This window comes from Dendrobates tinctorius, unplaced genomic scaffold, assembly GCF_039654945.1.
Source record: "Dendrobates tinctorius isolate UK_male_01 unplaced genomic scaffold, ASM3965494v1 ptg000126l, whole genome shotgun sequence".
Lineage (NCBI taxonomy): Eukaryota > Metazoa > Chordata > Amphibia > Anura > Dendrobatidae > Dendrobates > Dendrobates tinctorius.
Window position 1 is genome coordinate 26,205,208 of NW_027361794.1, and position 13,581 is coordinate 26,218,788.

At 43.4% G+C, this 13,581-nt stretch overlaps 1 protein-coding gene across 1 annotated transcript; it reads left to right on the forward strand.

Annotated features, from left to right (window-relative positions):
- The first annotated feature begins 389 nt into the window (after positions 1 to 389).
- Positions 390 to 8,424, forward strand: LOC141047201 (uncharacterized). Its single transcript, XM_073542153.1, has 2 exons — positions 390 to 402; positions 6,923 to 8,424. Exons 1-2 carry the CDS (start codon positions 390 to 392, stop codon positions 8,104 to 8,106), a joined length of 1,197 nt encoding a protein of 398 aa, XP_073398254.1. The 3' UTR covers positions 8,107 to 8,424.
- Positions 8,425 to 13,581: the final 5,157 nt, after the last annotated feature.

Below are 13,581 nucleotides of genomic sequence, written 5' to 3' on the forward strand. Positions count from 1 at the left end.
GGTAACAGGAGAAATTGGACCGCAAAAGTTGTTCAATTTGTCCTGAGTATTCTGACACCCCATATGTGGGGGTAAACCACTGTTTGGGCGCATGGCAGAGCTCGGAAGGGAAGGAGCGTCATACTGGAGAGCAGATTTTGCTGGAATTGTTTATGGGTGACATGTCACATTGTCAGAGCCCCTGAGGTGCCGGATAAGCATAAGCCGCAAAAGTGACTGCATTTTACCAAATACTTCCCTGAATGAATTATTCTAGTGGCGCAGTGAGCATACTGATACCACAGCTGTTCCATAGAAAATTATACCATTGGCCAGTGAAGAAAAAATAATTATATTTTTACCACTAAAATGTTGTTCTAACCACAGATTTTACATTGGAAAATAGGTAGATGGTCATCATAGGTAAATCTATGGGTGTACATAGATGAATTTGCAAGAGGTGACATTTCCTATTCCCAGAGGGGTGTCATTTCCAAAATGGGGTCACTTCATGGAGGATTCCATTGGGCAGTGAAGAAAAATAATTACATTTTTACCACTAAAATGTTGTTTTAACCCCAGATTTTACATTGGAAAATATATAGATAGGTAAATGGTCACTACACCCATAGATGAATTCGCAGAGGGGGGTCATTTTCTATTCCCAGAGGGGTGTCATTTCCAAAATGGGGTCACTTCAGGGGGATTCTGCTGTTATGACACTTTGGAGAGCCGCTAAGTGCCAGAACAACAGAATCCCCCTGAAGTGACCCCATGTTGGAAATGACATCCCTCTGGGAATTCATCTAGGGATATAGTGACCATTTTCACTACATGGATGATTTCCAGAAACACGTAGAAGTTTCAGAGCAAAAATTGCAGCAATGTCATGGTAGTGCCCAATATATTGTGCCCAGCTCGTGTCTCTGGAGACCTCCCCCCCACCTACCCCCGGAAATTGTTAAGGCTACTTTCACACATCAGGTTTTCGGCGTCAGGCGCGATCCGGCGTCGTGCCGGAATGCCGGATCCAGCAAATGTTTTGTAAAACCTGATGTGCCGGATCCGGTTTTCTGCCGGATCCGTCTTGTTCTTGACAGACAAAACCGGATCCGTCTCATCCGGTTCATCCGTTTTTCTATCCGTTTTTCGACGGATTACGCCGGATCCGGTTTTTAAAATTGACCCTTGTGGCCTTCCGAACGGGATTGGCTACTGGAAAACTATATATAGCATGTTCCTACAGCCCTTCTTTGACAGGTTGTAGAGAAGAAAGTGCAGGTTGGAGAGAAGAGCAAGTTACTGGCGAAGATGGATGTTGTCATTGGAAATATTACCACTAGAAGTTCTGTGACGGTTTCAGTAATGAGGGACAATTTTGCACTATACTTTATGTCACCTCAAGGCAGAGTACACTGGCAGGATGACAGAGTGTGAAAGATTTGTGCCCTAACCAAACTTGTGTACCTTCTGGACCAACAGTATATACCTTTGCCAACCAAAGTTGGCTATCTTGTCATGGTCTCTATTTTTAGCTTTAGGCCACAGGTGTGTACCTGGTTGTGTTTTATGTAAAGTATTTCACCTTTTAACAAAAGTTGTGTACATTGTTAGGAAATCACCAACAATAAACACAACTTTTTTGGTGAAATACTTTGCTTCAAACACAACCAGGAACACAACTGTGGCAAAAAGCTAAAATTTACCCACAGTTATATACCTGGTTTTGAATACCTTTTTACCTTTGAAATACCCTGTATTTAACCTTTTTTTTAAACATAGTTCGCCGCAGAAAGAAATGACAGACAACCATTGTGAAACGATAATTTAACTTTTATTTAAATTTTTTTTTTTTTGTAAAATGTTTTTAAAGTGCAAAAAACTTTTTTAATACAGGTTTTAAACCCAATGGGCATTTTTATTAAAAAACACACATTACAAATCTGTGTAGTGTGGGGTGGAAATACTGCTGGAGGGGCTGCGGGACACTTCGACACTGGGTGTGTGGAGAGAGGACTGGGATCGTGGTGGGGAAGGAACAGTTAGAGGTGAAGGTGTGGAAAAAGCTACAGAATGGGTGGACATGTGGGAGGCAGAAGAGGTGGTGGGCGGTGGAGTGGAGGGTTGGGCAGGGACTGTAGGAGCAGATGATGTTGATGGAAAGCTGTATGGGGAAGGAGTTTGGTACGGGGAAGGAGTTTGGTACGGGGAAGGAGTTTGGTACGGGGCAGGTTGCTGGAAGTGGGGAGATGTCTGGTACTGGGGAGGTTGCTGGTACTGGTGAGGTTGCTGGTATGTAATAGGAGGGGGAGGATGGAAAGTGGCTGGAGGGGGTGCAGATGTAATAGGAGGGGGAGGATGGAAAGTGGCTGGAGGGGGTGCAGATGTAATAGGAGGGGGAGGATGGAAAGTGGCTGGAGGGGGTGCAGGTGGAGGAACTACAGTGGTGGGAGGTGGAGGTTGGGAGGTAACCTGCTGTAGAGCACCGTGGCACGAATGCATTACATGCATCTGCTGGGTAGGAGATAGTGTTGCCATGCGCTCCACAACAGACCTGAAAAAGGTGTGGTTTGGCGAAGATCTTGCTTCTGAATGCATGGTTTGCAGAAGTGTCTTCACCTCCAGAATGCTGGAGTTGATCTGCTGAAAGCCTGCGGAGATTTGCTCTGACAAGACTTTTAGACAGTTCTGGAAAGATGCATTCAGATGCAAGAACTCTTGCGCATAACTCTTTTCCTGACCCCTCTGCCGCTGCCGCCCAGTACCCGCAGGTGTACTAGAGGTGGCAGGGGCAGAAGGGTGGGGTAAAGGGAAAGCGATCTCCTCACCAGCAGCTTCATGTAATGTAGGCGGCCACGATGCTCCTGTGCTGGTGGATGGGACAGATGGGTCGAATGTGTGGGAAGGCTGGGAAGGTGCAGATGTACCGGGGCGGTCGAAGTGTCCCTCGGTGCCGGTCTCCTCAGGGATCGCCTCAGAAGGGTCCAATCGTGCAGGCTCCCGAGTGTTGCTCACCGTGCTGTGGAATAAAGAGAAAAAAAAACAATTAAAATACTGACATGGTATGGCCCTGGCTGAAAAAAAAAAGTTACATCTAACATTTTTTTGTCACATGTGGTGTGTAATATTTACCTTCTGGTGAGCATTGTCTCCCGGAGGAACGAAAGGGCTCGTGCGTACTTGTACTTGCTCCTGCGTCCTCCAGATCCACTCGGGGCCCGCATCTCTTTATTGAACTCCTTCTTGAAACGATCCCTCACAGACCGCCACCAATTCACAATTCTGTTCCCTGAAACGAGAAAGGAGTGGTTAGTATACAACATCAGTGTTTCCCAAACTACAGTCCTCATAGTCCCCAGGGGTCATGTTTTCAGGATTTCCATAGTAAATAGAAATCCTGAACACATGATCCGTGGGGACCACGAGGACTGGAGTTCGGGAAACACTGGTTTACATCAAGCAACCGGTACTGTATATACTTACGCTCTTTAATCTGGGCCCGAACATCGAGGTCCTCCCAGCGGCCCACAAGGAGCGAACAGATTTCCTCCCAGAGTCGTCGGGTAACGATAAGGTCAGCGTGGCGGCAGTCAGCCATATTCCAGAGCGGCTCCCTTTCTCTGACGAGATCGATGAGGTGGTCCACATCGAGTCCTCCATCCTCACCGTCAGAGTCGGGAGCACGCTGTGAAGGCTGTTAAAGAAAAAGACAAAAATAACATAATTAGCCTCCACAAAAGAAATGAAATAAAAAGTGCAAAAAAACAAAGCAAAAATATTTATACTTACACGCTGGTGACCGCCGCGTTGCTGTCGCCGACGACCCTGGGAGGCACTGCGAGGACCTCTTGGCCAAGCACCAGATTGGGAAGACTAGAGAAGAAAACAAAAAATGTTATGTCTTTGGATGTAGGCATTTGTTTGCTGTGTGTGGTCTGCAGAACATTGTTTTCTATGTGTTGTGTGTAGTGTGATGTTGTGTTTCTGCGTTTGATGCAAAAAACTTACCAATTGTGAGCCCACTCCAGGTGTCTGTCCACCCCTTCCTTCTTCTTCTGGGAGCTCCTCTTCATCTTGTGATTCCTGTTTTGAAATAAAAGGCAATGAATAGACATATATTACAGAGATGATGGATTTTGGAAATAAAAACTTACCGTCAAACGCTGACGATGCGAGGGAGGTCTCCCAGAAGAAGATGTGCTGTCCTGTTGATGGCCAGACTCCATGGCTGTGGGTATTGCTGCTGCTGTTGCTGCTGCCAGTGATGCCATTTCTGCTGCTGCTGCTGCTGCTGCATCTCTTGGGCGGCTGTTGAATAAAGAGAAACAAAGGGCCAATGAATATCTTGATATTCCATGGCCCTAGTTTGGAGGAATGGGGGATTTGATAATTACCGTCTCTCATCTGCTGCTGGACTCCCCTCCTCAGCATGTTCCATTTGCTGCTCCATTTGGGGTGGTGGTGGTGCTGATGGTGCTGCAGTGGTCTCCTGCCTTCTCCTGCTGCGCTTGGTTGCTTTCTTGGGTGGCATGTTGGGTGTGGCTGTGGGTCCCACTGTCTTGCTTTTATATATGTCTTGTGGGCAGAGCTACTGAGCATGCTCAGACCAAAAAAAACGGATCCGGCCACCGGATCCGGCTTTCGCCGGATCAGGCGCATTGCGGCGCTCATAGGCTTTCATTGTGTGAAAAAGCCGGACGCGCCGGATCCGGTGGGTCCGGCTTTTTCGCCGGAGACAAAAAACGTTACAGTAGCCGTTTTTTCCAGACGATCCGGCGCAAATGCAAGTCAATGGGGGGGAAACCGGATCCGGCATTGCATTTCGCCGGATCCGGTTTCTGTCAAAAGCGCCGGATCACGCCTGACGGCGAAAACCTGATGTGTGAAAGAGGCCTAAGTCAGCTCTACTCAAATGTGTCTGTCACTAAAGAAACCAAATGCTTGAATGTCAAAACAGTTCAAAAACGTGGTTCTGTGTGGAAGATTGTAAAGCCGTCATGGAGGCATAAGGCTGGCAGTGATGGGCATTGTGGGTAATAATAGCGGGGATCATGCCTCATTCCTCTCTAGGAACATACACGACATCTTCTCTGGGGGTTCTTTCTTGTTTCAGTTACTGGGATGAGTGCAATAAAATGTCGCTCAGTGAGTCTTCTGACATCTTCACATTCTAAAGGATTGGCGGGGACAAAATTTTCAAAAACAAGATTTTCAGTGACCTTTTCCTGATGATCAAGGAAAGTATCTGCATTTCCGGCTTTTTTGTATAATACAAAAGAATTCTATGTGGCCACCTGAAACAAATACATGACTAACTTTTTATACCAGATATATGATTTTCTTGATACCTGGTATGGCTGTAGAACCTGATCTGCAAGGTCCACACCCCCATAGATTTGTTTTTAGTCCATGACAGACACAGGTTTTGGAGTAGTGGATCCCTGTTGGTCTGCAGTGGCCCTTGTGGCATCTGTGTGGATCGAGCTCAGGATATATCTTTTTTATCCTTAAACTTGAGGACAAGCAGCTTTCCATTGTGTAAAGCCCCTGACTGCCCCTTTCGGAACTATTTGCTGACCAATGATTGTGGAAACCCCTGACGGTTTTTGCGAATGGTCCCACAAGCCCCTATGTTATGTTCAAACAGACTTTTAAATAGAGGTATGCTGGTGTAGTAGTTGTCAACATACAGATTGTAGCCTTTTTGTAAAAATGGAGTTATCAGCTCCCAAACGATTTTTCCAGATGTCCCCAGATAAGTAGGGCCTCCTGGTGGGTTTAGTTGGCTATCTTTCCTCTCATATATGTAAAAGCTTTCATAACGGGTCCTAGGAAGAAAGGCAGAAAGCATAAGGGTGGCTTGAACAGGGCGGTTGGACTAATAAGACTGAATGCTCGTTTTTTAACAAGCCCCATAGCGAATGTAAGTCCTGAAAATGTTTTCATTTCTAGGACATTAGTTGGTTCCATAAATTTGACCTAGCATAATAGGATCATGGATTCTGGCTGATGAATTAGGACGCATATAAATTTGTAGGACAATATGCTCTAGCAAGCTATCTGTCAGAAACAAATTAAAAAAAATAATTGGTCCAAAATTTTCCACCTCCACATTTATACCAGGAATGGCATTAAAATTAGGGATGAATGGAGTAGCCGAAGCCTCCCATCTGGGAAATGCTACATGAAGAGGCAAAGCCCCTTGGACATTGGTGTGCGCCAATTCTCGAGCACTAGGGACAGCGCTAGTACTGGGCATTGTTCCCTGAGCTGGAGACATTTCTCCAGAAGCGCTATTTGTCCTTCTTGTTGTACTGGTCCTTGTGTGTGAGGATGGACCAGAATCACTGCTCATTTCTGAGCTATCACTGTCGCTGCTACTAAAGCCCTCGAAATCCACATCGCCATCTGACACTGCACTTGCTTCACTGTCAGAACAGGAAAGTGCATAAGCCTCCTCTGTACTATAATACTGATGGGCCATTTTATTTTTTTAAATTTTTTTTCTGGAAATAGAAAACTCTGACGTGACCAAATTATTTGGGAGACAATTGAGAAAAGCCTAATTCTTTAGCCTAACCCTAACTTTAGCCTAACAGTAACCCTAACCTGCCTTACCTGTTTTTCCATTGACAAATGATGGACCTGAGTGGGGACTTGTTTTTTGTGAGATGAGAATTGGTATTATTTTCGCCTACATAACATTGATTGGTTTCTTTTTATTTGATATTTGGGAGGCAGAATGAACAAACAGTTGAACACCACACACTACTGGCTCATCCAACAAGGTTTTCTATTAGACTGTGAACTGTCATTGTCTTGGTAAATAATTAAAGTTTTTTACATAGCTTGCCATTTTTATGGACAGTTTAAGTAGAAATGTTCAAAAATATAAAACTAAAGGATATTTTATTAAAAAAAATTGTTTTTTTTTTTATCTTAGCAGATAACTGTACCAGGAGATCAGAAGGACAGCTGAACTCTTCAATTTTTAAATCTGATAATCTTGAGATCCTACAAGATACAACTGAAGTGATTGCTATTACTCCAGATATACCATCATCCATTCACAGCAAAGATCTGTCATCTGATCCTATGAAACAGGTCCCATCTTCTGATTCATTACCGACTACTAAGGAAAATCAAAGTCACAAAAGAGGTAATAAGAAACAAACTGCTCCTAAAGCAAAGAAGTCATTTTCATGTTCAGAATGTGGGAAATGTTTTAGCAAGAAAGCGATTCTTGTTAGACATCAGAGCATTCACACGGGGGAGAAGCCTTTTTCCTGTTCAGAATGTGGGAAATGTTTTAACCAGAAATCAGATTTGGTTAATCACCATAGAACTCACACGGGGGAGAAGCCTTTTTCCTGTTCAGAATGTGGGAAATGTTTTAACAATAAATCATATTGTGTTAAGCACCAGAGACTCCACACAGGAGATAAGCCTTTTTCCTGTTCAGAATGTGGGAAATGTTTTAACCGGAATTCACAATTGGTTAATCACCATAGAACTCATACAGGGGAGAAACCTTTTCCGTGTTCAGAATGTGGGAAAACTTTTAACCAGAAATGTCATCTTGTTAGTCACCAGAGAACTCACACAGGGGAGAAGTCTTTTTCCTGTTCAGAATGTGGGAAATGTTTTAACCGGAAATCATATTTGGTTGATCACCATAGAACTCACACGGGGGAGAAGCCTTTTTCCTGTTCAGATTGTGGGAAATGTTTTATCCAGAAATCACATTTGATTGATCACCAGAGAACTCACACAGAGGAGAAGCCTTTTTCATGTTCAGAATGTGGGAAATGTTTTGCACATAAATCACTGCTTGTTACTCATCAGAGAACTCACACAGGGGAGAAGCCTTTTTCCTGTTCAGAATGTGGAAAATATTTTAGACTGAAAGTCAATCTTGTTATGCACCAAAGAACTCACACAGGAGAGAAGCCTTTTTCATGTTCAGAATGTGGAAAATATTTTAGACTGAAAGTCAATCTTGTTAAGCACCAAAGAACTCACACAGGAGAGAAGCCTTTTTCGTGTTCAGATTGTGGGAAATGTTTTAACCAGAAAGGGAATCTTGTTAGGCACCAAAGAACTCACACAGGAGAGAAGCCTGTTTGATGTTTAGAATGTGGGAAATGTTTTACTCAGAATTCAAGTCTTGTTACACATGAGAGAATTCACACAGCAGAGAAGCCATATTCATGTTCAGAATGTGGGAAATGTTTTAAATGGAAAATAGATCTTGATCGCCATCAAAGAATCCACACACGGGAGAAGCCTTTTTCCTGTTCAGAATGTGAGAAATGTTTTAACCGGAAAGCGCTTCTTGTTAGACATCAGAGCAGTCACACAGAGGAGAAGCCTTTTTCATTTTCTTAATGTGGGAAATATTTTACTTGGAAATCAATTGTTAATAAACATCAGAGATGTCACATAGGGGAGAAGTCTTTTTTATATTCATAATGTTGGAATAGTTTTAACCAAAATTGAATCTTCTTAAATGGGTTGTCTCTTGTCATTCCTCATGTTTGCTGACAAAAGGATAAAACTAAACTTTATTAATTCCAAATGTAAAACTATACCCATAATTCACCCCCTGAAGATTAGTTAATAGGTGACTAATAGAAAAAACATGTACACCACAGTTCAGTATATAGTGTGAGGTGACATTTACACACTCACTCTCCAATTCTCTCATTTCTATGGGTTTCATCATCCTCACCAAAGGCGTCATCAGGAGACTATTTAATATTAACCTATATTCAAGTGAGACTAGACAAAAAAACTAAAATCATGAATCATGTTATCCAAAAGAGAAAACTAGCCACATATTGGCAGATCGCAGACCTCAGACTATATACTGTGTAAGTTTATAAGCCCCTCCAGTGTCAGGAATAGATAGTATGTGACAATACAGTATAATTCTTGTGTTTTCTCCTATAGGGACTGCCCTAGTTTGGTATTGTAACAGCTGATAATTAGTAGTGCAGACAAATTGTCCTAGACTAAACTCAGTCTTCAGACGGCCCAATATGGACCACTCAGGGAAAACTTACCTGCTCCAAAGATCATTAGCAGCTTCTAACTAATGGCCATGCTGCGGTCTGGCAGGGAATGAGTGCAATATCGGTATAAAGACTAGGGATATGTGCAATCATAATGTCTGGGAGATCTGTGCCATTATTTAGTATGAATATGGAAATTATCTCTGAAAGGTAAGTGTTCCCTGAGTGGTATATACGGTATTGTCACATACTATCTATTCCTGACACTGGAGTGGCTTATAAACTTACACAGTATATAGTCTGAGGTCTGGGATCTGCCAATATGGGGCTAGTTTTCTGACTGTTTCGGATAACATGATACATGATTTTAGGGTTTTCTTCGTCTAGTCCCGCTTGAATGTAGTTCAGTATGAAATAGTCTCCTGATGAATGAATGATGAATCCATTGAATATTCATTTCTCTTAAGTAGCGGCACACGTGACCGCCGGCAGCAGCAGGAAGCCGGGGGCTGACACTGTGCGCTACTGAAGAGCAATGAATAATCACCCCGATCTCCAATGAACAGTCCCGGTAAGTACTCCGGCAGCTGTGCTCTGCTTGTGAGCAGCGCATGACGCCCCTGCCATGTGCTGCTTACAAGCATAAAGCAGTTGCTGATACCGGAGCAGGACGCAGCGAGGGAGCGCCAGGTAGGTAAGTGTAATTTTTTTTTTTTAAGTTTTCTGATGGTGCCATGCATACCAGGATGGGGGTGGGGGCAAATGGGATGGGGCCATGCATACCAGGACGAGATGGGGGCCAATCATACCAGGACGAGATGGGGGCCCCTTTATATTAATATAGGGATGAGGGCGATCATTCCTGCCAGGATAAGGATGAGGGATCCATGCATACCAGGATAGGGATGAGGGGGCCTTGTGTATCAGGATGGGGGTGAGGCGACCATATATACCTGGATAGGGGATATTAAGTACAGAATTGACCACATTTTTTGCTTTAACCCCTTTACTCCCAAGGGTGGTTTGCATGTTAATGCCCGGACCAATTTTTACAATTCTGACCACTGTCCCTTTATGAGGTGATAACTGGGGAACGCTTCCATTGATCCCGGTGATTCTGACATTGTTTTCTCGTGACATATTGTACTTCATGTTAGTGGTAAAATTTAATTCATATAACTTGCATTTATTTGTGAAAAAAACAAATTTGGCGAAAATTTCGCAATTTTCCAACTTTGAATTTTTATGCCCTTAAATCACAGAGATACGGCACTCAAAAAACTTAAGTAACATTTCCCACATGTTTACTTTACATCAACACAATTTGGGAACCAAATTTTTTCTTGTTAGGAAGTTATAAGGGTTAAAAGTTGACCAGCGATTTCTCATTTTCACAACACCATTTTATTTTTACGGACCACATCACATTTGAAGCCACTTTGAGGGGTCTATATGATAGAAAATACCTAAAAGTGACACCATTCTAAAAACTGCACCCCTCAAGGTGCTCAAAACCAGATTCAAGAAATTTATTAACCCTTCAGGTGCTTCACAGGAATTTTTTAAATGTTTAAAAAAAAATGAACATTTAACTTTTTTCACAAAAAAATTACTTAAGGTTCAATTTTTTTATTTTACCAAGGGTAACAGGAGAAATAGGGCTGCAACAGTTATTGTGCAATTTGTCCTGAGTACGCTGATTCCTGATATGTGGGGGGAACCACTCTTTTGTCTCATGGCAGAGCTTGGAAGGGAAGGAGCGCCGTTTGACTTGAATATTTTTTCCACAAAAATGATCTTTTCACCCCCAATTGTTATTTTCCCAAAAGTAACAGGACCCCAAAAGTTATTGTGCAATTTGTCGTGAGTACGCTGATACCCCATATGTGGGGGTAAACCACTATTTGGGCGCAAGGAAGAGCTCGCAAGGGAAGCAGCGCCATTTGACTTTTTTGGCTGGTATTGAGATCAGACACCATGTTGTGTTTGGAGAGCACCTGATGTGCCTAAACAGTTGAAACCCCCAATTCTAACTCCAACCCTAACCCCAACACACCCCTATCCCTAATCTCAGCCTTAGCCCTAACGGGAAAATGGAAATTGTCACGATCCCACTGCTGCCAACATGTGACAATCCCACCGCTGACACCAATATGTCAGCAGACGGAGGGATGCGACGCACTGCCAGCACATGGCTATCACAGGCAAAGTGGGGGCTTATCTTAGTTATCCCGCCACTAGCACCATGTGACAAAAATATACAGAAAGCTAATCTTGCCCTAACAATTTATTGCAGGGGGGTTATTTTGGATGCCCCACCACCGCTAACAACCTTCCAAGAACTGTGGGGATTTTGTGATATCCCACTTTCTCAGTTCCACTTTGGAACTCGCAGCTCTTCAGTGCCCCCCTTACCCTCAGGTCAGTCAGGGAACTGCACCTAGGATAATTAGTCACTGGATGGGCTGCTTGTTGTACACAGGCAATTAGACTACTGCAGTAAGGGAATTATCAAAGAGTTAATTAAGAGGGTGCATAGCAAACCCCCAAATTAGTAGCGATTATCTAAAAAAGCACATAGTTCGTTTCTTAGAGCTTGAAGACAGACTGATAATTTTATGATTTATTCCCCAAAGAGGGCAGTAATTACATAGATAAAAAGTTGTTAGGCTGGTTTCACATTAGCGTTAAAACAACGCTGCGCACTGCGTCGGTAAGCCCCGCCCCCATCCGGCTCCCTGCCCGCCCCATCCGGGATCACCGCCTACTATCGCATTTGCACGCATGCGATCGGCGCACCCTATCTTTAGCATAGAGAACGCAGATCATGCGCTGCCAGTGCATGTTGCATTTCGGCGCGCACGGCGCACCGTCAAAAGTGCGCAGCACCCTACTTTCACACTGGCAGCGCATGATCTGCGCACCCTATGCTAAAGATAGGGTGCGCCGATCGCATGCGTGCAAATGCGATAGTAGGCGGTGATCCCGGATGGAGCGGGCAGGGAGCCGGATCGGGGCGGGGCTTACCGACGCAGTGCGCAGCGTTGTTTTAACGCTAATGTGAAACCAGCCTTACAAAGGTTAGACATTAAATATGTACAAGGCAAATATAAAATAACAGGGATGATAGCAGAAAGTACACTTACATGTGCTTAGTTGGTATTAGGCAAACAATGTGCTAGGGGGAGGGGCAGCCAGCCAGCCACACATCCCCAGACATCTGCAGGTCTTTGCAGCATGAAAACTCCAGCTTAACTGAAGAATTTTAAGGCAGGGATATCTTATAGCCTAGGGTCGGTTACATCACGAAAGGGGCAGTCTGGAGAAGTTCAGCCCCCCCTTTCTGCAAGTTGCAATTCAACTGTAAAACTTATAATAACTATATCTTAACGAGGGAAGCTCGTATAAACTCGCTGATGGTCTCATTTTTCTCAGTTTATCGAATCCAGTAAAACAACACCAAGCATGCCATGATATGGACACTCCATTTGGGAATAATCCATATCTCAGTTTCGGGAGGTTTTAGAACTTTGCAAGATCCACCGTAGCGGAGCTGGGTCTGCGCAGATCACAGAAATGTCTGTATAATTTTTCTGCCGCGACCGGAGCCCGTGCTAGCTTAGTTTAATATCTCTCATAGTTTTATTCAGCCACATGTCTCAAACAAAGAAATGCTCTCCACTCCAGCTTAATTAACACTCCTTTCACTTAGCTGTGACAGGCCAATTTTCATCTGTGTGTGGAGGAAGGGAAGATTCTAGAGTGTTCCAGAACATCATATCTTACAGTAATATCTCACATAACATTACAGAAATAAATACATTTTTTTTAATTGTATTATTTTTCCCTAACTAAGGTGATAAAGGGGGGTTTGATTTACTATATATGGCGGGTTTTTATGTTTGGCAGCTGTCGCACGCTAAAAGATGCTTTTTATTGTAAAAATAGTTTTTGCATCACCACATTTTGAGAGCTATAATGTTTCCATATTTTGACCGACCGAGTCATGTAACATAGTAACATAGTTTGTAAGGTTGAAGGAAGACTTTAAGTCCATCTAGTTCAACCCATATCCTATCCTAACTTGCCCTAACATGTTGATCCAGAGGAAGGCAAAAAAAACCCATGTGGCAAACAGTAAGCTTCACATTGGGGAAAAAATTCCTTCCCGACTCCACATACGGCAATCAGACTAGATCGCTGGATCAACGCAATATTAAGGAAACTAGTGTATATACCCTGTAATATTATATTTTTCAAGAAAGGCATCCAGTCCCTTCTTAAATTTTAGTAGGGAATCACTCATTACAACATCATATGGCAGAGAGCTCCATAGTCTCACTGCTCTTAGAGTAAAGAATCCGCGTCTGTGAGTATGCTTAAACCTTCTTTCCTCCAGACGTAGAGGATGCCCCCTTGTCCCCATCACAGGTCTAAGAGTAAAAAGATCATTAGAAAGGTCTTTGTACTGTCCCCACATATATTTATACATTGTAATAAGATCACTCCTAAGCCTTCGATTCTCCAAACTAAATAGCCCCAAGTGTAATAACCTGTCTTGGTATTGCAGACCCCCTAGTTCACTAAT